Consider the following 25780-nt stretch of genomic DNA (forward strand, 5'->3'; position numbering starts at 1 on the left):
CCCCCCCCCCCCCCCCGTCCTGCTCAGATCTGCAGGGCTCTGCCCGGCGAGCAGCGCTCCGGCTCGGCTCGGCAGAAAAGCTAGCCAAGAGATGAGACGGTTAGCTGCCTGTCGTTTCCCATTCACATGGTGCTTTGATTTAGTCAGGAGTCTCGGGGGCATATTTTGATTTTGTGCCTTTAATGGGAGGGGAGCGTGTTTCGCTCCCAGCCCGGTGGGCTGTGGGGCAGGTGTCACCGCGGCAGGTGTGCTTCCCCCGCTATTCCGGTTCTGGTGGCTCCCGGATGTCGAGCCAGCCCTCCTCCTCACCCCAGCCTCCCCTGGAGCTCCCGGGGGACCGGGGGGCTCTGTCCCCGGGAGCGGAGGTGCAGGTACCCGGTCAGACACGGGTGCTGCTCTGTTGGAAGCGGTACCTGGTGCGGCTTTAAGGAGATGCTGGGGCTCTCGGGGTGAGACGTCCCAGGACACCCGCCCTGGCTCCCCAGGTTTCCAGGGCTCGCGTTCTCTCTCTCGGTGAAGGTCCCTCTGAAAGCCAGCGGGGCTGAATGTGCAGCCCAGCCTCAGGAGCCCGCGGGCTCGCTTTGGGAGGTCAGCGAGATGTCCCTATTTCCCGAACTGTGTTTCGTGGCAAGGGAGAGAAGCGGTGATTTGCAAAGCCGTGGTGATGTTTCTGGGCTCCAGCGCTGAGCCGTTTGGCTCCCTGGGGCAGGAGCAGCCCAGTCGCTTCGCCGCCGTGTCCCCCCACTTCCCGCGGCAGCCTCCCCGTGGGGATGTGCCGAGCCGTGGCCGCGCCGGCAGGCTCACGCCTCCTCACCGTCCCCGCTGACACCGCTCGGAGCAGAATCGCATTTATTTCTTTACGTCAAAAGATGCTGATGTTCCCAGCGTTGAGCCAAATGTGACATGACAGGGTCCCTCCGGGCGTCGAGCGCTAGACCCCCCCTTTCGGGCTGGGCTGTCCCCAGTGTGGTGTCTGCCTGTTCTTTCCCAAGAGAGCAGAGATAAGGACTAAATCACGACACCTCCCTCCTCCGTCATCATTTTTTTTTTAAGAATTTCACCCCTTCCTGCTAGAAAAGCAGACCCCCCAAGTAGTAGGGCTTAGTGCTTGTAAAAGCAACTTCGGCTGAAATACAATTGACTTACAATACAATACGATTGACTTCGGTTTGCCAGCATAGCCTGCGCTTATGAGGTGAATTGTAGACCATGTGGGGGAACCGCCCGTGCCGAGGGGCTCTTGAGGGGCTCTCGGCGCCCCGCTGCAGCGGGTCCCCCCGCTCCGGGACGTTTCCCGCAGAGGTCCCGCGAAAATCCGCTCCCGTGGGCGCGCAGCTCAGCAAGCCACCCTCTCCTCCGCGCTTCCCACCCCCCAGCCTCATTACAGGCGGATGAGCCTTCCTCTCTTTCTCCATTCAAATGCAAATGACCCCAGCACCTGCAGGTTGTTACTGCCAAGTATCGCTCCCCCCCTCCGAGTTCACAGCGCGGCTGGGGGGGAAAGGGGAGGGGGGCTGTGGATCTGGGCTAGCCTGAGCCCCTGACCACGTTCCGGAGGTGTTTTACGGGCTCAGTCGTCTCTGAGGTTCTCTCTTTTAATTTAAACGCTAATGATTCTATGCAGCTGCTCCCTCCAAAGCGGTTTTCCAAGTTTGTAACAAGGCATCCGTGAAAGTTGGTTAACGGTCCCCACATAAGCGGGACTTGCTTTGAAAACTTAACGCAAGCGCGTTATGGGCGCGGAACCACCGCCTGTGTCAGCGCAGTTGGGCGGTTTCAGATTGGAAACCGAGGGATCCCAGTGGGGCTGTGCTAACTTGCTCTCGATTCTCTTCCCAGGTCATCCTCGCTTCTTCAATCAGCTCTCCACGGGACTGGACATCATTGGCTTGGCTGGGGAGTGGCTGACGTCCACCGCTAACACAAACATGTAAGGGGGGCTGCCATCTATTATGGTGTACTGGTATACTGGTACGGTAGACTATGGGGTACTGCCACAGACTTGCATAAAATTCTTCTTTAAATGACAATTGCTGCATCTTCAGTAAAAGCATGACACGTTTTTCTCAATGTGGCAGTAATACAGTGAAAATAGCTATATAAAGCTGAACAGTCTTACATTTCTGATAAATAGAAATGCAAATATCCCAGACCACATGGTAAGTCAAACAGGCTGATTCTAAGACAGTAGCATGAAATTATTTTTCTGCACTTGGACCTATCTTATTTATCTCTTCCCGATTTTTTTTGAAGACTTTGCTCCAGACTGAGTATTTCTGCAGCTACCCATATGCTAACACTAGAATACAAAATACGTAAAAGTTGGTTGTCTTTTCTCCTGTTGATTTCAGACATAGCAGGCTTGGGGCACCACCTTCTCCTGTTCATGTCCTGGTAAAGAAGTAGCTTTTGGGTGGCTTCAAAATGATTAAAAATGTAGCATTGAAAATTAATTTAATCATAATGAAGCGATTACTCATATAAGATTTATTAAAGTTGTGTGTAAATAAAGAAATGGATGCATAACAAAGTAAAGTTTTTACATCTAGAACATACCAATGAGGAAAATTTTCCTAATGTTTCTTCACCTCAAAATTCATGAAAGGTAGATGTAAATTTAAGGTATTATGTTGAATTTTTGCAACAAAGAGTGTAATTAATGAAAAAAAACCAACACAAACAAACCAAACACCAAGCGAAAAAACCTAGCCAGTTTTTGTTTATATATAATGATTTGTATACGCTCAAAAATGTGATGGGAGTCCAAATACTTGGCAGGTAACAAACTGCTTTGTTTTAGTTCAGTATTGGATGTGTTTTAACTCTAAAGCTACCTCTGTTTTGGGTAGTTTGTTGCTAATTGGCAGATTGGCAGAACACACGAAATGTATCTGCAGATTGTAAAAGGAACAGTATTTTCACTGACCTATCCACGAGTAAATGGTTCATTAAGTATAGCTGATTAGTAGCAGCTCTATGTAGATTACGAGCTGGTCCTGCTTCGCGAGGTTAGCAAGAAAGAAAAATATATAAGGTGCTCCAGCCAAAACCAACCTGCTCTTTGTAACGATCTTCTTAATCAGTCTGCTTCCTAAAAATCAGTATGAGACATTCAGATTTAAAAGCTGATTGGAAAGAAAACCCAGCAACATATATTTGAATTGTAAAATAAATGTTGCAAAGTGCTTTAAAGTGCTTTTATTTTCACACCACAATTAAAAGTGAAAACAAATCTGATTACATTTCTAAAATAATACTTTGCTGAAATATTGTTCCTCTGTCACAAAAATGTACTTCAGAGAGTGTAACTCTCCAAGTCCTTTTTCCTTTGACTAACTTAGTTATCCTTCTGTAATCAGTGAAATCGCACAGATCTGATAGGCTGTAATGGAACTCAGCTCTGTAGCAGACTGTGATCATCTTACAAAATATCGCCATCATTATTAAGAACATCTCACTTACTGACTTTGAAAGAGTAACTTTTTTTTTTTTAATGATGTTGCTTTTTCCTTTGTTTGGTTTTAAAAGTAAATTGTTAAATAGCTGCTTCTGTAAGGCTAATTTCTGATCCATTTATACTTTAAACAAGAACATATCTTGAAAATATTTCTCTGTGAGCATGAAAATTGGCTATTTGCTTGTATGAGGTTTAGCAAATGCAAAATAATATATTGGGGTTTTTTTCAGCAAACCAAGGTCAACATGATATGTTTTCAAATAATACAGTAATTGCAAGTACAGTTAAAGCAACATGTTTGTAGAATGTGATTCAAAGAACTGACAGAGAAGGTTATTAAAAATAGCCAAATAATCTCTGTGAACTCTGGGGAACACATTATTTATTTTGAGCAGTGTTCCAGCACAGAAGAGCAGGTTCTGGTGTTTACCTAGAAACTGTTCTAGTCTATTTCAGCTACACAAGCATGTAGCACACAAGCAACAGTAACACTGGATTATGGTAGAGAATGTTTTCCATTTGCCATTTTTGCTTTTTCACCTATAAGCAATACTTAAAATATTTGTGAACAATTTAAAAAATGCTTTTTCTTTTGCAAATGAGTTTTGGGTAATCAAAACATCTCTTAAAATTTTAAATTGTCATTAGGAAATGTTACTTAAATGTCACTGTGAAGATAATATATTAAATAAAACTAATCACAATAGGCTTCCCACATTGACTTAGAAATAATGTATCAATGTGCTATTCATAGCTCAATTGCTAATCATAAGACCTTCAGGGTGGAAATTTCAGAAGTTGCCATTATTCATCCAGCTCTCGGGATCTGTAGCAGAGGGCATTCACTCACCACGCACCAGCCAGCTGAGGTTAGAAAGCAGTAATATTATCTGGAAGATCTCTTTATGCCCACTGTTAGATGAGAGAATTATATTGGTATTTTCAGTGTTATGCATTTATGCTTATGAAAATGTAACATCGAAAAATGATGTAAAATGCTTTACATTTGTTCTCAGAATGCTTTTTGCATACTGGCAAACAGGAGGACAGGTAGCTAGAGTGATTTGGCCTGGTAAGGTGATTTGGCCTTTAGGTGAGAGCAGAATTAAGCCAGCACTGGCCACTACCAAAAAACCCATTCATTTATTCTATTAGTAAGGAGCTGAGACTCATGACTCTTGGTTAATTCATAGAAACAACTGTAAAGGTTGTAACTGTACAAGAAAATCCTATCAGCATTTTCTGTAAGGAGATTGGATCTGAAATTGGAGAGTTCCTTCCAAGCCAAACACATTTTCTGCATTTAACTGAATTTTTCAAAATAATTTAAGTTTAAAACAAATAAGTTGGAGTGAACTTTAGCGAGATGTGATTTTTGAAATCATAGCCATCATCTAATATAACTGGCCTTATCATATATAATCATCTTCAGTCTTTTATATCTTTGTCAGTCTTTGAAGAATCAGAAAATATTTACATAATAAAATAAATAAAGGCTATTTTAGTTGGGCTTAAGTATATTGCAAATTCCCCTTGTGAACACTTGATGTTTTATATACAAAAGACTTGCTTAATGTTATATATTTTTTGTACAAGCCTTCGAGTCTTCTGGGAGGTACGTAGGGATCAGTGTGCAAGGTCTCAAGCAAAAAGTCAAAATGTGTTTAAATTGGTGGAAAAAACCCACATTGACTTAAATGTATCTTGTGTTAGGCTTTGGTGATCTACACACTGCTGGGTTCCTGTTGACTTCAGTTGGTCATTCTGCCTCAATAAAGACTGGTATATATCCTAGACTTGCAGTGCTTAAAACAACACCCCCCACCCCCTATTAGCAGACACCAACTTGTTTATTGATTTTGTCTCTGTAAATATTGGCAGCACCCGAACTTCAGATCAGTGTTCAGCTGTCTCTGGCAGTTCTAATAATAATAAAAAGCAAAATAAGCAGTATTTTGGCTTCTGAAAATAACGATTACAACAATTAAACAAATTACAAATGCTGTTTAATCTTAAAGGAATGTTTTAAAAATAGTGATGGTGTTTCTGTGATGGATTAATGACACATAGGGATTCAAGGAAAAAAATTAGTATTTTAACTAGCCAATGCAGCTGTAGATAAAAGGCAAGCTTTTCAGACACATAATCCTTTCTTCATATCACATCTCCTTAAAGTTTCCCTTAACTATTCTCAAAATGTCATTTTAGTATTAGAGAGACAACACATACGTTTTGGCGAAATTATTCAAGTGGAAGACATCAGTAAGATCAAAGTGTCAGGGTGTCATATTCTTACAGATTCTTCTGGAAATCACAGGTTGATTACTTAGTTTCTATCTGCTTCCTTTTTCCCCCTCCTTTTTTCACTTTTTTTTTTTTTTGGCACACACAGCAAGCAGAGTTTGTTTACAGCGATAGCAATTTATCCATGTACCTTGATCACCAAAAATGGTTGTATGGCTGTCACTTTCCATACACTTATCTGTCTGTGACATCAGGGCACACCACACTATGCCGTGGTTTTTGCCCTCATTAAGTGGATACAATAGTTGACTGCTGACTTGTTTTTAGTAATTAGAAAATCATCATTTATAATTACTCTTGACAGTTATTGATCACATGGTATTGTAGAAATAAGTTGTCCTTGGAGATCATCAACAGAATAAATCCACATAATTAATTGTATTTAGACTTTGAAGCCCTAGCTCAATACTTCTAATTATGGTTGTACTTAGCTCAGTGAAGTTCACTGTTTTTATAAGGATTTGGCAATATGTTATTCCACAAATATGGAATTTGCACTTTGGGAAACAAATTTTTACAGTACCATCTCGTACAGCAGTCAGCAGTGCTATGATGGTAAGCATTAGGTCTTATGTTGGTTATATAGAAAGTTGCAAAAGAGCTATTACTGCAGTTTTTATTGACAAGTATTTTCAGTATTGTCTACCGGAGGATTTTTGTTTGGGTAAAAGTTGCAATATCAGAACCTAAATTTATAGGAAAACTTTAGGAATCTTAAGCATTTTGACAAAGAATCATAGTCTGGGAAATTTTTGTGTGTTTTTAGAATCTCAATTTGATTTTATTTGTTTGTGGTTTTGTTTGGTTTTTGTTCTTTATCCATGCAGGTTTACCTATGAAATTGCCCCTGTTTTTGTTCTTATGGAACAAATAACGCTTCGAAAGATGAGAGAGATTATTGGGTGGTCAAATAAAGATGGCGATGGAATATTCTCACCTGGTGAGTTTTTCCTCTCTGCTTTGGTGATTTGACTAAAACTTCAAAAGTTAAAATAAACGTAAGCTGTATCTGAATGCCCACAATATCTGCAACACAAAACAATGCATCAGATGTTTCGAAGTAGGAATGCTTTGTTTAAACATCCCACAAAGATGGTTGGGGAAAAAACAGTTATCTTTGGGTATGGTTATATATCATGGCTGGACAGCATTTTAAAACTTCACGAGAAGCTCTGGTATAGAGTTAGGCATTTAAACACCCTTTTTTGGTGCTTAATTTCCGGAAGTGCTGAGCAACCACAATTCCTGCTGACCAGTAGCTCTTGAGAATCATGTACTGTCTTCTCTGATAGTCATTGAGGATTTGGGCTTGCAGTCAGAAAAAGACTATAACTGCCCATCGCTTTCTGGGACATAATCTGACTGGATTCACAAGTATGATTCCATTATGTAGACCAGGACAAAATGTCTTCCCGTGAAGGTGATACAAAGGCAGTCAGCAGTGACTGGTAAACCATGTGGAGGTCCCGGGCCTATGTGTGGACAACGTGGACTCCCAGCAGAACTCAGATTTCTGGGTTTGATGTGGGGGTACGCCATCTTGTTTCAGAGGATGAAGGACAATTCCACCTCTTGTTGGAACAGGCCACATAAGAGCCATGAATGCACACTTGCTTGGTCTCCAGTCCCGTCTGATGGAAAAATACAGATCTTTTTCAGTGTTCTTGTTGATGAAGAAATATTAGAGGAAGAAGTTATCCAAGACTTTACAGATAAGATTCATCTTACTAAATCTTGAGGCCTGCATCACAGCACTGAACTCATTGTTCTGGGCTCTTTCCAGCAGTAAACCAAGAGAAATAGTTGTATTCCCTCAATTCACATTCTTTAAAAGTAAGTGTTAAAATGGGTTAGCTGAATCGTAACCTGCAAAGTGCCTTTTTCCCTTCACTGACTGTAAGGAAGCTTAGAATAACTATCTCAGCTGTAGAAACCTACCTTTAAGTCATCAGCTTCTATATCTACAATGAGATGGTATAAATCCACCCAGTATGCGACATTTCTTCAGTCAATGCTTAAGACAGTTTTATAAGTTCCTGTTATTCTTGCTGATGAGTAGTTGTCATGCAAAAGCAGCACCATGAAAGCTGAACTTTTTAGGAATGTGTTACAAAACGTTAGTGATAGAAAGAGATGGTGGGTAGAAAATTCCAGCTATCAGTATGACTTTCTAGGGGGTCTGTCCCTATGCTGTTTAGACTGAAGACCATGTATTTCAGACATAGGTTTTTTCATAGCTCACTGCCACTTTCACTGCATAACGCAAATGAGACTTGTATGTCTTTGTTCGTACATGCATTTTTTTTTCTCATTGTCGCTATTTTATTATTCATTCATTTACTCATTCACAGGAGGAGCCATTTCCAACATGTACAGCATCATGGCTGCACGCTACAAGTATTTCCCTGAAGTCAAAACCAAAGGCATGGCTGCAGTCCCTAAACTGGTTCTCTTTACCTCGGAACATGTGAGTTTAATAAGCTGCTAATTCCTAATTTACTGACATATGTTGTGAAGACGCTTCATCATTAAACAACCTCTCCATTAAATGTGCATATGTTTTGCTGCAGAGTCACTATTCGATAAAGAAAGCTGGAGCTGCGCTTGGATTTGGAACAGACAATGTGATTTTGATAAAATGCAATGAAAGGTAGGATGAATGCTAAGGTTTTGATATATTAAATGTGTTCAACTGTTAAATTTGTTGTATTTTGCTTACGGACTGGTTCAGTACAGTGTGTCAAATCGCTAATGGCCTGTTGAGAAAATCCTATTACATTATTTCAATTGTAGCTAGTGTTTCCATATGCACTCCTCAATTTTCTTTGTCTTTCTGTTTCTACAATAATTACAGAGGCAAAATAATACCAGCTGATTTGGAGGCAAAAATTTTGGAAGCAAAACAAAAGGTTTGTGTTTTTTAAAATTAGTACTTAAATGCTTGGCTTGGTAAAATTACCTCTTCCTGTGAAGGCTGAGAGTTAATGTTAAAAGCGAACATTATAATGATACAAATGTTATAATAATATTTTCAGCTCCTTAATTATACATTCAGGTATTATTTAGGGAATTACCTATATGTCTTGCTAAGCTTTCCATTTACTGTTTAAAAAAAAGTATTTTTAATTTTTGAAACAAATCTGTATTTTATGACTTTGTTTGGAAATATATGGAAAAGAATACAAAAACGTGAAATTAAACCTACTTTTATCCAAACTTAAAGTTTAGCCAAAACCATCAAAAATTCTACTGAAGTCCTAAAAATTCCAGTAGATTTCAAGTGTGAGTCTGCAGGCTTAGTAAATATAGCCAGGAAGTTTAATCTTTTGAGGCATTCATTGTTATTTCTTGAATTAATGCAATGAAAAAGTCATTAATTTTGTATAAAACCACCAAAGTTAGAGCAATCAGATTAGTATTTTTTTTATTTCTTAACTTCTTTATATTTGGGCACTCGATGATATTACAGTTCACATTTTTTTTCATCTAATTCAAAATTGTCTCACTTTGATGTGATAGTTCCACATTTATTGCTTTTGGATTGCTTTGTTCTGCTTTGTTTTATTTATTAGTAGATAAAGACAAAAGGAACAACTTCAAGCCTTCAAATTGCAACTTATAAGTCACATTTCATTAATTTTCCTTTTTACTGCTGTAAGAGTCTCAACTTTACTTGATTATTGCTAGTCTTCTACTGGAGTGTTTGAATATCCTCACTGGAAGATATTAGACAAAATAATTTTCTTTAGTTTATTTTGTCAAGTTGCAGTACAATAAAAACAGAGTTTCTTCCTACCATGTACGCAATTTGTTAGTTGCTACTGTTGCTTATGCATACTTTTTGGATGGGATGAAAAACATTTTTAGGCTGGAAAACGGGATAGCCACATTTCTAAAATGATTCCTTTTTTTTAATTTCTGTAAAATCCTGGATTTTTTATTAAATATTATTATTTTTGTTGCAGGGATACGTTCCTCTTTTTGTAAATGCAACTGCAGGCACAACAGTATATGGAGCCTTTGATCCAATACAGGAGATTGCAGATATATGTGAAAAATACAACCTCTGGCTCCATGTAGATGTAAGTAACTGAATTAAGTGCTATTATTAAGGCAAAAGAGGATTTTTTTTTGTTTTGTTTACACATGTTTTGTCTTGAATTAAAGTATTTATTACTAGATCCTATGTAAATTAAAATATGTCAGGGTTTTCCAAAATGAGTCTTCTCTTTTTTCTGTCTCTTCCAGGCTGCCTGGGGAGGTGGACTCCTAATGTCCCGAAAGCATCGTCATAAATTGAATGGAATAGAAAGGTACTACATGGTGTTTATTTATAATACTGTTATTAAAGTACTTTCATAAGGTATATGACACTTCACAAACTCATGAAAAAATGAATTTGCTGCATTAGGGAGTTTGAGCACTAAATTAAACAAAAGCAAGATAGACAGGAAATGTTCAGAGTAGGAAGACTGAAACAATATTACAGAAGAGAACAGTGATGATGTACAGCTGAGTGAAAGGTAAGTTTTCAGCAGATTTGAAGGAGGACAATGATATTGCTTGGCAAGAAGGAAGAGATTGTTCTTTGTAGAGCTTTGAATGGATCAAAAGTCTGGGAATGGGTGAAGGGGGATTTAAGGAAAAAATGAAGTGTGAGAGCTAGACAATCTCTGAAATGTAGGGCTTTGAGAATAGCAGTGAGGAATCCGGAGAAGGTGTTTGAGCATGAATACCTACGATGGGAAGCCATGAAATGGTGGGAATTTCTAGAGATTCTCTCCTGAAGGATGTTTGCAGTAATTTCCAGAAAATTAAGAGTATACGTTCTGCCTGAAAATGAGTGTTCTGTAAATGAAATTTTATAAATATATATGTATACGCTTGCTTTGGTATTGCTTATATATTTATATACATATCAATATATATTTGTGTACAACAGAGAGAGGAACACATGGTAGAGACTGAATTAGCAGCAATTTTTAGAGGCAAATTTCAGTACCTGTAAGCTGAAAAGGACTTTGATAGCACAGAGCTGGTACAGTTCTATGGTGCCAGGCAGAAAACTGAGGGAGCTTACAGGGAGGCCAGAAGGAGTCACAGATACTCACAGTCTCAGGGTAAAGGAATCTGTGACTTGGTGCCATGTGGGGATGACATGAAACAAGCAGGAAGCTCTTGTAGAGGCCAGAGTGCAGTCTGCAGAAAAGAGAGTGTGTGTGTACCCCCAAGCACATAACCCAGGTTACCAAGATGGCCACTGAGAGCAGAAGCCAGCCTTTATTAAACAATTATTTGAACCAAATTTAAAAAGGCAAAGTGTTTGAGTTGGAAGTGGTAGCAGGGTGAGAGCGTGACTCTCCCCCCAGCCCTTACAATTCAGACTGAGGGGAGTCCCATATGTAGTACTTGGCACAGATGTTCCCATATCTGATGATGACAAGGCTGTAGTCTGTAGAAGATGCAATGTTTATAACCCCATGGGTGTGTTTGTCTTTAGGTTTCCTCTGAAACTGCTCTGTCATAAAAGGCTGCCTGTCTGAAAAAAAAAATCAGAAAAGCAATGAAGAATCAGAAATGTCAGATCTTTGCCATCATCGCAGATCTCAGTTTCCAGGGAAGCAAAATAAGATTTGAAACAAACTCTACCCATGTACTCTCAAATCAGCACCAAACTGCTTCCTCGAGTCAACTGTGCTGAAAGCGGGCACTGTGTAAAAGCATAACATGAGAACAGTGAGCAATGCACTGCCTCAGGGAAAACAAAGTTTCCTAGTGGCAGGCATCTCATACAGTAAGTGAAGAACAAGTACAAGGTAAAGAATAATGTACAGGACTGGTAGGAAGATCATGTGGACCCTCCTGTCACAAGGACAGCAGTGTGTGGTGTGGCAGGAATACTCTGAGGTAGCAGAATCATATCCACCTCTGCCCAATCTAATTCGGAAGTCACTCACGTCATGGCAACATGTCTAGTATGAGGTCAGCATTGTAAAATTATTTCCTTAAGCTATACAGGTTTGGTCACAGTAGTTTGGCACACCTCTTTTGACCTGAGGTCAACCCAGGGGTGCTAATTAAGACCGTAATCTTAAGCAAGTACAGAAAGCAGCAGGCCATGAAGCGTGATATTATTTCTTTTCTAAGTCAGCTGTACGGATCTTCAGAGGTGGGATGGCGCCCACGTGTCCTCCTGCATAATTGCCTGTCACAGGCCCCAGCTGGGGTCTGTGGCTAACACTTGGGCTAGACTTGGCCAGCCAGGAGCCACGGGCCTGCAAGGGCTGGCGTGCTGCCACTGTACGGAGTGGGATTGCCTGTGGTAGGACAGTCTCCGGCTGGCTGGCTGTGCAGGGTAGAAAGTGACATCTTCATGTTAAAATAAACCTTATGCTCCTTGCAGAAGTGGCCTGAAACCATATTTCTTTGGAACCCTGAAAGTTGAATAAATAAATGTGCTAAACTGAAACTGCAGAGCTCTCAGAAGGAAATGAGCTGTTATATAAATGTCTGTTTCTTGACTACTCCATCTGAACTGTTAGTGAAGTTTTTTAAAAGACAATTGCCGCCTAAGTCTGAGCTACATACCTGCTGGCTTGCACTGCCTAAGCAGGAGATTTTAGAGAGATGGTGAGCTCCTCAGGTACAGCGCAGGGTGAGCAGTTCTTTTGGCTAAGGGTGCTATGGACTAACCTAGCGCAGATAGAGTCTGGAATTGTGTCTGGAATCTTTATGGAGTTAATGGTCCTCAGACTGGGGTGAAGGAGTCATTGTGTTGCTCAAAATAGAGGAACTGTGGTTGTGTCTGTGTTCTCTGATAGCAGGGTGCAGAAAAGGAGGAAATATCTTTGCATTTTCTTTCAACCACGTTGTAAGAACACATGAACAGTCTGTGAAATATGATTATACACTTTGCTTCTCTGGAATACACAGTGAATCAAGGGGACATTTGGTAATTAATTACTTAGGGTGAAGAGGTCAATGGATATGCAATATTGGCACATTTATTTTAGCATCATCATTAAACTATCTATGTTAAATGTTATGTTAAAAATACAGAACATCTCATCTGCTTGGCTAATAAACTAGGTGATCTTGTGCATCCACCTGTTCTTACACGTAAAAAGTTTTAAGCTTTATATACAGAATGGTAGGATTGTGATGTAAAATTTTATAGCCTTTTAACAGTCCATGGGCTTGACAAACTAGTACAGAGAAGGCCTCTTGTGGCTTTAACTGGAAAAGCAGATAAGCATGAGGAGTGTCTTTTCCTTTGCTTTCTACTTTTCCAGCAGTTGTTCAGTAAAAAATGGTATTCTCTTAATTCTCTGACATCCCCCTCCCTCAATCAGTACCTTGAATTGATATAACCTGTCAAACTGCTTTTGTTGGTTTTATTAGTGCTATTTCTAGAAGTGGAGTCTTCTGGAGATGAAGTTACTGTATCAGCTCACCAGCATAGTCTGACACAAATTAGCTGGTATTAGTAATAATATAAACCAATCAAAAGTCTGAAATTGCAGTGTTAATGGATGGAAAATTCCTTTTCCAGACAGTATATCTGGGAAAGAAGACACTTGAGACAGTAATAATCTGCGTAGTGAATTCATCATGGTCAAAACTCCATACGTTTCTAGCTGAAATCAAAAAACAAAGGTGACTGCTTCAGGTTAAGTTTCTGTTTTCCAGACCTACCTGAATGTGTAATTTTTTTTTGCAGAGCCAACTCAGTCACTTGGAATCCACACAAGATGATGGGAGTGTTGTTACAATGTTCTGCCATCCTTGTCCGGGAGAAGGTCTGCCTTATATTAAATAATTAAGCAGTTAAAAAAACCAAACCACTAAATACCAAGCCCTACTTCTTAGGAGAGTAGTGTAAAATCCATTTAATTTCAAAACTTCTTTTGGAAGGAAGAATTGTGTGGATTTACATTGTGTTTAGGAAGTTGTTTCATCTTTTCTGGTTTTTTGATTTTTGGGTATTTTTTTGTTAAAGTTCTAGACAATATGGGTCAGATCTTTAGCTGTTGAATCTTTGCATGTTCTAATAACAATGCCAGAGCCATGCTAATATAATTCATCTGAACATTTGCCCCATTGTTTCTATGATATACTGAACATACACCCTTGATCTTAGTAATTGCTCACAATCTAAACTGCTTAAATAAAAAGCAACTTTTTTACCTTACATGATGGTTTAAAAGTTTCTCAATTCTGTTGAAAAGAAACCACCATGATGCTTTTATTATGACTCCATGTTATCTTTTTAGGGCTTTTTTCTAGATTCTTCATTGACATCAATGAAAGTATGACCAGTGTCTCAATTCTTTTAAGCAATATTTATTTTCCTTAGATGATAAAAAAACTCCACATCTGTCATCTGTGGATAGGATTAATTCTGTTGTCTACTAATTTCTGGCATGTAAATTGCTGCTAGAAGAGTTAGTTGAAGAGGTGGTTCCTGTGTATAGAACTGGGGTGAAGGAATTGTGGGTTCCAGTCCTAGGACTGCTGTTGCTCTTCCAGGTGGCCCATCTTTAAACCAAAGACTGCAGTGTTTGTTTTCCTTTATAAAACACTTTGACATCTATTGCAGGGAAGCACTAGCTATTATTTATGCTAACTGAGAATTTTGGCAAAATTTTTTATTCTCTATATGAGAACTTTGATAGGTGTTTTTGTATTTATCAGATATACCAGTGTCTTGAAACTTCTTCAAAGAACAACTAATGAACTCTAGAGGAGGTGCTAACTGTTTCAGAAGTGTCACGTGTAAGACTTCTGTGCAACATACAGAAATTTGCTCCTCCATGTTTCCTTCAGAGATATTTATCAGTAATCTGTAGGTTTCTATTGGTCTATGGACCATATTTGTTTGTAAGAAAAAAATGTCTGGTTTGGGTCCTTTGTATTTATTTTTATCACTAATGGTAAGTGTCATAAAGCTGGACAATATATAAAGTTGAAGTCTCCAGTTACTTTTTTTTTTCTTTATCTGCTGCAGTGAGAGACCACAGCTTTATTCTAGTGTGTAATTTAACATATCAAAAAATTAAGTCCTAAAACCATACAAACATAAAAACATAAATACAGAGTGGAAAAAGTTAGTATCAAAAACTAAGAATAGAAATTAATCTGAGAATGTTTTTCCAGGCGTGGGTCTGCGGGTGTGTAAAACTACTCAGGGACTTCTAAGAGAACTACCTTATATTATGAAATTATTTTTATGGCTAAGGTTTACAAAACAAGGTCAGTATTTCATAATTTGGCCCATTAAAGAACAATTCTTCTGTATATATTTGAAATACATTTTTCAATATATTATTAATGCATACAGTTTCATATGCACATATTCCATGTAAGTCATACAATACACATTTTTCATTACAGGGTATACTTCAGGGCTGCAATCAAATGTGTGCAGGCTATCTCTTCCAGCAAGACAAACAGTATGATGTATCCTATGACACTGGAGATAAGGCCATACAGTGTGGTCGACATGTGGACATTTTCAAATTCTGGCTGATGTGGAAGGCAAAGGTAAATAGTAAAAGTTCAGCTCAAAAATCAGAAACATACAGCCTTATGTGTTCCTAAGGCGGTCAAGAAAACACGTTTCATTTTTATTTCTTTACCTGCAGACGTCTTATTACTATTCTTCTTGCTGTTCTGCTGAAAAATGGGAATTTAGTTGGGTAACCTGTCTACAGTCTAATCTTTTTTTTATAAAAATGAGTTTAAATATAATGGCAAAATGTACAGTCATAACCCAGTTTTCACTTTGGGTGAGAGATGAACAGCAATAGTAAGTAATCTGTGATGATAGGAGATGGTTTCATGCAAATTTCCTCACTATTGAAGACTGAGGGAATAAAGTAACAGAACTTCAGATATACAGTTACTTTTAAACAGATTGTAGAGTTGTCATTGTTTATTTCAAAAAGTACTTCAGAAAAAGAAACAGAACACTTCAACACAAAATACTTGTAACAATGACTTTAGTAATCAGCATAGGTTTGATTACCAGGCTAAGTACATTTCAGTTCAGACTCAGTTCTTCCTCCAAAATAAATTATCTTGGTACTGTAATCTAGGAACATGAAGCTGCTTATGGCACGTTAGAACCAGACCGTGACTAGCAACTTTGAAGTGTGTTGTTTGTGTTCTAATTATCAAGTGCTGACTACAGGCACCATTAAAGCATGGACTGAATGTTTTTCTAAATACCAGCCGAGTACATTTTGTCAAAACTGGCATGTGATTCTACCTCTGCTGTTACAGTCACCTGTTAAAATGACCTCACTAAAGAAGTACAGCACTTCACAATAAAGAAAAAAAAAATACAGTGGAAATCATAATGGATAGGCCTCATATTTAAGATTCAGAGGTAGGATATTTGTGGATGTGATTCTTTAAAAATAATATAGGATAAAATTGCTAAGTTGATCTGCATATCTAGAATTTAAATTTCTCCAGAAATGAGTTATTTCAGATTTCTGTTTAGTGTTGAGACAGATTCAGATTTCTTGGACCTGAGATCTCTGAGGTATTGGATAGAACCTGTTTCTAGCAGATTGCATGATTATTTTACAAAAATGTTAAGAAAACAAAATACTAGGAGCTATAGAAATTTTTCGTTCAGCATTAGCCACCATGAGTGATCATACTCTTGTCCTTGTAGTGGAAATACATAGCCTAGGTCCAGAAGTACTCTTGTGACTTTACCTTCAGGCATTTTATTCAGTACAAAGAACTTACCCCAAATATGCAATAATATAAGAGTGTACTTGTCTTACTCCTTCATTCATATACAAAGTGTACTTTTTTAAAAAAAACAACCACCCAAAACTTTCCCCCCCCTTAATTTATAAGCAACATTCATCTACTGTTTCTGGGATTATGATCTTTCAAACCAAATCAGATATGACAAAAGATTAGTGGGTAGGCAAATGATTTTTAGGAAACACATTGCAGGCTATTGTTTGCTGACTTATTAAAATGCAAATTTTTAGCAAACTGTTCAAAGGAAATAAATTACTTCCCAACTCTTTCCCTTTCAACTGAGTTCCCATTCCATGATCCTGGTCTTTCAGAAAGAGCTGGGAAGCCAAGACTTAATATTCATAATATTTTTTGAACAAGAAAAAGAGCTAAAAATAATCTATTAAAAATATCAAAACTCTTGTTATTATCATAATAAATTATTTTAAAACGAGACCCAAACCAAATACTGATTACAGTAAGGCCGCGTTTAGCCACTTTTGAGGTGTTGATTTACTTTACTTTTAAATTACAAGAAATAATACTGCTAAATGTTTCCTGACTGAAAACATTTAAGAGTGAAGCCTATCTGAAAAGATGATTGCATAGGAGGAGGAAAAGTGGCCGTGTAATTAATACTTACTTTCTTCTTAAAACAGGGTACAGTAGGATTTGAAAATCAGATCAATAAATGCCTGGAGCTGGCAGAATATCTCTACACTAAGATCAAAAACAGAGAAGAATTTGAGATGGTTTTTGAAGGGGAGGTAAGTTTTCTTTCATTTAACCTGTGTATAGGAGCCAAATCTGTCCGGAATTTCAAAAACAGTCTTACACTTCTCACAGTTTTTCAAGCCAGCTATGCAAAACTGCTCTTATTTTCTAAAGACCTACATGACTATTGGCATCTGGGTAGTTTTTTGGCCAAATGCATGTGTTTTTTTTCCATAAATGTCAGATTTATCTCCTCTCATTCTCCTCTACAGAGGACTTCTCACTTTAGGGCATGAAGACTACCTTAACACAATCTACCCCAGCTGAGATTCCATGTTTTAACATACAGAACTGAGACTCTGATATTTTTGCCGTATGTTCTATTGCTAGTGCCACTGCATAAGCTCTTGGTTGATAAAATTACAAATATACTTCATCTCTCTGTTTACTAAGAAAAGGGAAATTGGGTTGCTTTTGCTGCAATCCTGGAAAACAGTTCCTCATAAAACTGCATGAAGGGGAAATGTATTTGCAATTCATTAGCACCCTAAAACATTGTAAATGTGACAGTGTATAGGGAACCTAAGACAGCAGATGCAACCAGCGGTGCTGTAATCCATTTATTTTGTTTTAACGTGCAGAACTAGGAAAATTAATACTATATTTTGTCTTCCATGCCTGTGCTAAAATATGCTACTGACTGGCCTTTAGTGTGTAATTGATCTATATTATTTTGTTTATCAATGCATGTGTTTGGTTCTTTTTTGTTTATCAATGTATGTGTTTGGTTCTTTTTGCAGCCGGAGCATACAAATGTATGTTTTTGGTATATTCCGCCAAGTCTCAGGGGCATGCCAGACTCTGATGAGAGAAGAGAAAAGTTACACAGGGTATGTGGCTTATGTTAAATGCAAAAATATAGCCTACTTTCAGCCCAAAGTGTTCTGTTTATTAAAAATAATTTATCTGTGTGTTGACACATGTTCCTAGTTCTGGGATGTCAGTTCTTCAATTGCTTGTTATGACCTTGATATTTGTCTACCTTTGTCTCCTACTTCTACTGAGGCTGAAGTCACATTTCCCTTCTAGAATGAGATATAGAACATACTCAGTGATTATTTGTTTTGTATCGCTTCTGTACTCTCAAAAGCATTATGAATCTTTATAAAGTAGTGAGGCACAAAGACGTCCCAATCCTGTTTGAATAGGGCAGCATATCAGCAAGAGAAATGTGAGGGTAATTATTTGAAAATCCTGGGACAGGTAAAGGACATGGAAACCCGTAAGTCCTCAGGTCTTTACATTGATTTTAAATGTGCTTGGTTAGTCATGTATTAATGCATTTCCATGAAAATTAATACCCTTTGGGATAAATTTATTTGAAGAAAAAATAGAGGGAAGTGAAGGCATTGTAGAGGCACCACCCCTACAATGGTCAAGTATCATGTTACTTACGACTTGGGGGAAGTGAAATACAGTAATTTTGTGGTAGCATTTTAGGCAGACAGAAGCAGAATGAAATACATTCAGGAGACAAAAGAATGGTTTTATAGCAGGCAAAATCAATTGCAATTTTTTTCCTGTTTGGGAAGGGAGAAGAATGGGAAAACTTGGGATGTTTTGTAGAGGATTTTATGTCTGCATCACACTGGGGAAAGAGAACAGAAAAGAATAGAAATTCCTATGTCAACCAGTGACATATTACATAAAGAAATTGTCGAGAAAAGAGGAAGATAAGACTGGGAGGAAGGATGAAATGTTTGATTTGACCCTGTTTAATGTCAGAAGATATTATAAAGCATCCTACAAAACAGTGTAAGAGCTGGACATCTGACCTTGGCTGGCAGAGAGAAAGAAGGTCTGGATGGCAAAACTGGGCTCAATCAATACCAAATATTAAGATAGTCATTATGATGGACGTTATTCCTTGTAAATTAAAGTGAAGACATGAGATTGCAGTAAATGCACGGTACTGCAAAACTACTGGAAGGTTTCCATGGCTTACACTAACGGAGAATATTCTTTCTGAAATAAATCTTGTTGAAAAATTTTCATTGTGTCCCTGCTCCTCCCCCTACCCTGCCTCTAGAAAATGACTTTGAGAATGCATAATATTCTCATGGAAAACATCCATTACCCTCTAAAAGGTGGTTCTGGAGTACGTTTTCATCAAAAGACAGAAAACACTTCTTCATGACAAAAATCTTCAGCACAGACAAATGGCATCTACGTTTAATAGATTAAATTATTACATAGTGAATACTCTAGGATGCTATTAGTCTCTTAATAAAAAAGATGGGTATTATTGTCAATTTTTCTTTAAATAGCCATTCCTACATATTTAGATTTTCAAGCTTTTTCTCTTACAGATCTTTTTATAAAAACTAGTGCCTTTCTAGTCTGGCCGTTTTTTTTTCCAAATTAAGAAATGTTGTGACATACCAAGAAAGGATAAAGTTTTTAATTCTTCTTCTCTCTCTCTCTTATTTTTTTTATTTTTAAATTATAAAGGTGGCACCGAAAATCAAAGCACTGATGATGGAATCGGGTACTACCATGGTTGGATATCAGCCTCAGGGCGATAAAGTCAACTTCTTCCGTATGGTCATCTCAAACCCAGCAGCAACTAAGTCTGACATTGACTTCCTCATTGAGGAAATAGAGAGATTGGGGCAGGAGCTGTAGGGAAGTGGTTGAATGATTTATTTCTCTAATTCACTGTTTTCCAGCACTGGCTATTTTCTAACCCAGTTCTGCAGAACATGTTTTAAGGAAATTCTCTTTCTGTAAGTTCCAGTCTCCTAAGATATCCTAAATAAAACAACTATAGGCTACTGAAACATATATGTATTGGTAGATCATAATACTGAGGGAAAATGTATTATCTTGAAGTTGAAGTACTATTGACTCTTACGTTGGTCTTGTTTATTGTAGTCAGCAGGAAATTAGTAAGTATTAAAATAGTAAATTAAGAACTCTGCACAGTATATATGTACAGTATAAATAAATATATATAATTATATATATATATACATACACATATATATATATAAAGTGGTTATAAACATAGATCTAAACCACAGCATGTTTTCCACTTTAAGAGAATTAACTTTTCCTTCAACAACTAATGATGTGGATAATGTGCTACAGATTTTTTCCCCAGGTAAAAATAGGCATATAGAAACATTTCTAAAATGTAGATTCTTAGGAGCTAAAGAAAATGTATAACAGTATTAAATCTTATTGTTGGTGCTTCTCTCATGTACAAAACAGCAATCTCTAACAGCACCTTTGAGTAAAATAGTTGTATTTCCCCTTTAGTGTCACATCAGGGGATAATAGTAGCAGAGTCATTGTAACAGGTATATTATTGCTGTATTTTTAGAAGTTAATTTGTGTAGATTGTGTATATTATTGTTAAATGACTTTGTGTAAAAGGATTTCAATGTAATAGTTTTACAGCAAGATAACTGTTGAATTGTAGGTATATGAAATATTTGCTTATTTATATGCAGAGATTTACCATGCTGAAGAGTTGTCTTGTATTTTCTTCCATTTGTAATGTATCCTATTTATATATTATTGAAGTTCTAAATAATGTTTATGGTATTTTAGTGTCTTTGTGAGCCAAAGAAAAAATACTAAAATATTAGTTGACACTTTCATTTAAATCCTAGTGCCCTTAAAATAATAACTTACAAATAATTTTACTTAATATAAGGAATTCTAACATTGTGTATAAACTGTCAAATTATGCGATCCCTTTAATTTAGTAGAATTTTCAGTTTTATTTATTGTAATGTCAGACTGTCTCTTCAGTGATCTGAATGCTTTTCTAGTGAATGTTGGTTGCTAACCAAGGCCCCTGTTTTTGAGTTGTATTTCAGGACTGATCTCTATGACCATTCTAACTAAACTCTGTGGGAAGATTCCTGAACTTCTATAGCATTTCTGTGGGAGTTTTAACCAGCATCATTCTTTTAGTGAAATGGAATTCACTATGTGTTTGGAGCTTATAAAATAAATAAATACAAAAGTAATCTCAGCATCTTTTAATAGAGCTGGCTTGTCACAACTATTTCAACTGGCTAGACTTTTCAAAGTACAGACACCAGAGTCATCTGCAGCTTGTTCAGTTTTAATCATTAGAGAATCAATACTACCCAGTGGAAAACTCCATGCTGGAAGCAGAGTAGTGGAACAAAATGAAGACTCAATAGCCCTCTGTCTACTGAATCGCTGTCATGGTGATAAATGGAATATGCTAATTTCAAATCTCTTCATACATGATTCTATGGCTATCTTCTATGCAAGTCAGTAATTAATTGGTTTTTCTTTTTCTTTTCTTTCTTTTTTTTTTCCAAATCAGTAATAACCTTAAATTATTTTAGAAACATTCAGTGAAATGCAGTCATGCTATGCAGTTTTCGCAGCCTCTCTGCTTCCTCTCAGTCTTGTGGAAGGACAGCTACAGCCAGGAGAGATTTCCATCCTGCAGGTCCCACTGGTTGTCTTCTGAGGATGCTGTCTCACATCTTTGTCTGGGTCAGAGCAGGGAGAAGGAAAAAGCTGTCATGGTAAATGCCATATCATATAGCACAGTCTTTCCAGCTTTTCATAGAACTATTGCTTCTCTCTCTTCCATAACCTTCTTTAAAACCTTTTCTTGAAATTATTTGAGTTGTATCTAAAAATTACTATAAATCTGTCACTGTCTTTTAGATTTATGATTATGACTTTCAAAATGTTATCTACATCATTACTTTTATGCCATGAAACCTCCCAGTAGAGTATTTCTTTAACTGGGTTATTTTCCACAAGACAGTGTAGTTTATTTCTTGCCGCCTTATTCTTAAACTTCAACCTTCCTTAATGATAAGCCTGATATCTTACCATGTCTTCAATACTTAATATTTCTCGATGTAAATATCCATGCAGTATGACCAGAGGCCTGCAATACAGAAATAGTCAGCATGAACATTGATTTCACTACCAACTTCCATAATATTAAATGCCATTCTTTATAGATATCAGCTATTCATCAAAACTAGAGGGTCTTTCATGGAGAGCTGTTTTTAGAGCATAGAAAGTTTGTTTTGAAGAGGATGTACATGTCACATTTCATTACAGGCTTCTGCCTAAAGTCTGGTCTCTGTCACAGTTTTACTTTATTCAAAGGGCAGCTACAGAAGATTGAAAGATTTCCCTCAGTCCCTGTTGTTTATGAGAAACAATGTGAACTAGTATAATCAATGCAAAGATATACAACTGCTGACCTAGCTTCACTAGGGGACTTTACATCTTCCACATAAGCAGCACCATGGTCCTTGTGATTTCTTCAACTATTTCTTAGGTGGGAATTTCTGACCTCCTCCACTTCCTTAGTCAAGATATTTCAACAACAGTATGACTAAAGATCCCAACTTATCCTTCACTTTCTAACCTTAACATTTTAACTTCATGGACCTTGTATCCAGATCATCATCTCAATATTATAATAATAATTTATTGTGTTTGAAATGTTGTATCTTCTAGAAGCATCTCTTTACCAAGGTAAAGAGAATAATCCTCACGAAACTATAGGAAAGACCATAATATAGCTTACTGGCATTCATACAGTCCTGTGACGTAGTCAGAAATAGATCTAGAGCTCTTCAGCACATATAAAAAGTTTTTCTCACTAAAATTTTGCTTCTTCATTTAATAGAATATCTTGTGTTTTGAAGGTCAGAAGCATCAGAGGTTCTACCTATTCCCATGATGGTATGCAGCTAGATGGGAATAATGGAGCTCTTCCTGCCCGTCTCAGAAGTGAGACAGGTAACACAGAGGTGTTTTCTCTAAAGACAGAGGGTTTAAATTTATCCTTCTACTCTCTGCATTTTATCTTGCCTTTCTGCAGTGTTGTGTCTTGACACAGATGATACCCACAATTAGGTTTTTGCAAAGCTTTTAATTCTAATATGAGACTGGAGTGTTTCCCTATTACATGTACCTGCTTCTGCAGGCACAGAGCTCATATTAATTTCCGACTTGGTTAGCTGATTTTAACAGAGCAGTTATGGTCATCAGTAGGAAAACTCATCTGTGTTTTCTTCTCAGTAGGTGATTTTCATCTGAGTAATATGTTACAGCTGCTCAGACAAAAGCTTACCTGGAATTTTCCTGCTTTTTAATCCATACACTATTGACTGTGAGAGATCAGGAAGTATGGATATACGGAAGTGTTGACTAAGTCAAAGCATTGCAATTCCAGGTGAGTAATTTTGTTTTTTTCAGGTTTAAAATATACCCTAAGGTAGCAATTTTGCCCTTAAAATCACACAGACAGCCAATTTTGTGTGGGTGAATTCAGATCAAATAAACAATAGGCAAGATCTTCGCTTAACATGTAGCTGCAGTGCTTATTAAGTGATGTAATTTATTTGGAAAAGACTGACCATTAAATAAAATCAACAGCAGCTGTTGATTTTGAATGAGAAAAATTCTGATTGTATTATTAAAGGTACTGATTGTATTATTAAAGAAGAAGAGAATTATTTAGAGAAGAAACCATTCATGGCAGACAGACGGAACCAGGGGCCTTGGGAGTAACCCAGGATTTTAAAATCATCATTGACTTAGTTCATAATCTGTTTTTTGAATGGTGACAAATATGAAGAGATTTTTTAAACAGAATCTCTGTTTTGTGGTTTAAGAAATGTCAAAGTTATAAAGAAGATATGCAATGCAGTTTTAATTTTTCAATAAAAGTTGATCTTAAAACTGTCTAATTTGTCTCATAATTTTTGTAAGCTATTTTGTTTCCTAAAGAATATGAGACAAAACGCATACAACGTTATCCCTTACATTAAAAATAGTAAGGCCAATGCTAAGGCTACTATTCAGTTTTAATTATGAATCAAATGTGATCTTGTACCACCACAGGCTGAGGAAGAACTGCAAGTTCTGAACCTTGATCAGTTTGAATAGGGTCGTCAAGATACTAGCACTGTGTAGAAATACTAAAAAAAATAGAGAATCTAAAAATCTTCCTGTGCGATATTCTGTGTGGTTTATAAAATCCTCATCCAACTTACATCCAAGAAAGTTAACAGGAACTTTGGAATGGGTAAAAAGAATAAGATTAAGTCCTTGTGGTAAAAGCCCTGCTATTTAATCTGTCGATATATTTATGAAACTTACTTCTTGTAATGCAGATCTTACTGCCAGGAGGACTTGACTACATGCTTAACTTTGCACACTTTGCAATGCCACTGGTTGATCTCAGTGTTTGTTTATTAGGCACATTTAAATCTGCACACAATCAGAAGTAGGATATTTTTATGCAATTTTAAATCTACTTGGCTGATAAAGTACTTTCCTGTATGTAAAAAAATGCAGGACAGGACCAGGCCTAAAGGTGTTTTGAATAGTGTTATGTTTCAGCACTTCTGTGTTTGTCAGAAATGATAGAGGGATGGCACGAGGAGCCCTGACGGTCATCCGACAGTTCACTGTGGAGTCAGTAGCACAGGATATATGGGGTGCCTGACTCTGAAAGCATTTAAAGTCTGCGTAGCAGAAAATCTGTGAATATTCTTAGCAGAGTCAGTTAGAACTTGGTTTCCCTGTTAAGCCACTTTTGTATTAAGCATTAAAATGCACAGTCTTTTACAGTAAAAATGTTACTTTGTAACACATGTAAATGAGACATTGGCAGCTTTATTTTGTGAGTAAATATGTTTTGCACGAATAATTTTGTAAAGGTGTACAAGGGAAGCCTAATCTTGCCACCACAGAAGTTGACAGGAGAATTGCTGCTGATTGCCTGAATCAATCTTTCCCATTCTTGGAAGTAAAAGACCATTTCCTAGCAAAACAAAATAAGACCCTAAATCTGAAATTCTGAAATTCTTGTATTCTCTAAAAAAAGACTATACATATTGCAGTAACATCAAACAAATTCGATGTATCTCGTATAGAATCATAGATGTTTCAAAATATACCATAAACTGAATTTGACCACAAAATAGTTGAAAAGTAAAATTTATAAGAATGCCAGAACTTCAGGGAAATACCTTTTTTTTTTTCCTAATTGGACTTGAGTGAAGCAAAATAATTACAAAATACAAGTCTTTCCCTCTGTAAATACAGTATGAATTAAAGTTTTTTGTGGCAAAGCATTATACTATGTAGCACATGATATGTCTATGCGTGATATATACTTGATATATATAATATGTAACATGAAAAAGGTGATTAAAAATTTTGGATTCTAGATCATATTTTGGGGCAATGTGTCATTCTATTACGGGTGTTAAAATATTTTTAATTCTTTTTTTTTTTATACCAAATATATTGAAAAATAAGAGTATGTTTTGAATTCATAAAAGTATAAAATAATTTTTTTCACTATATAGACGATTCTGATTAATTACCACTTTATGCATTAACCATAGAACTGTCAGTGATTTTAACAGTAAGTAATAAATTTTATTTTGATTGCTATAGGGTAGGATGAGCATCCTTCAGGTAGGATGAGTTTTCTTAAGAACAGTT

The 25780-nt window shown here is 37.2% G+C and overlaps 1 protein-coding gene across 1 annotated transcript in view; it reads left to right on the plus strand.

The window, feature by feature from the left end:
• GAD1 (glutamate decarboxylase 1) overlaps nt 1–25506 on the plus strand; it is a 27803-nt gene extending 2297 nt beyond the window's left edge. The window contains exons 3-14 of the mRNA XM_014954565.1: nt 1840–1930; nt 6589–6701; nt 8113–8228; nt 8332–8411; nt 8616–8670; nt 9727–9843; nt 10010–10074; nt 13482–13560; nt 15155–15304; nt 17185–17292; nt 18040–18129; nt 19751–25506. Of these exons, the coding sequence (XP_014810051.1) occupies nt 1840–1930; nt 6589–6701; nt 8113–8228; nt 8332–8411; nt 8616–8670; nt 9727–9843; nt 10010–10074; nt 13482–13560; nt 15155–15304; nt 17185–17292; nt 18040–18129; nt 19751–19924 (1238 nt within the window). The 3' untranslated portion in view covers nt 19925–25506. The remainder of the gene's footprint in view (nt 1–1839; nt 1931–6588; nt 6702–8112; nt 8229–8331; nt 8412–8615; nt 8671–9726; nt 9844–10009; nt 10075–13481; nt 13561–15154; nt 15305–17184; nt 17293–18039; nt 18130–19750) is intronic.
• The last annotated feature ends 274 nt before the right edge of the window (nt 25507–25780 follow it).

The sequence above is a fragment of the Calidris pugnax genome, unplaced genomic scaffold (assembly GCF_001431845.1).
Source record: "Calidris pugnax isolate Ruff unplaced genomic scaffold, ASM143184v1 scaffold103, whole genome shotgun sequence".
Taxonomy (NCBI): Eukaryota; Metazoa; Chordata; class Aves; order Charadriiformes; family Scolopacidae; genus Calidris; species Calidris pugnax.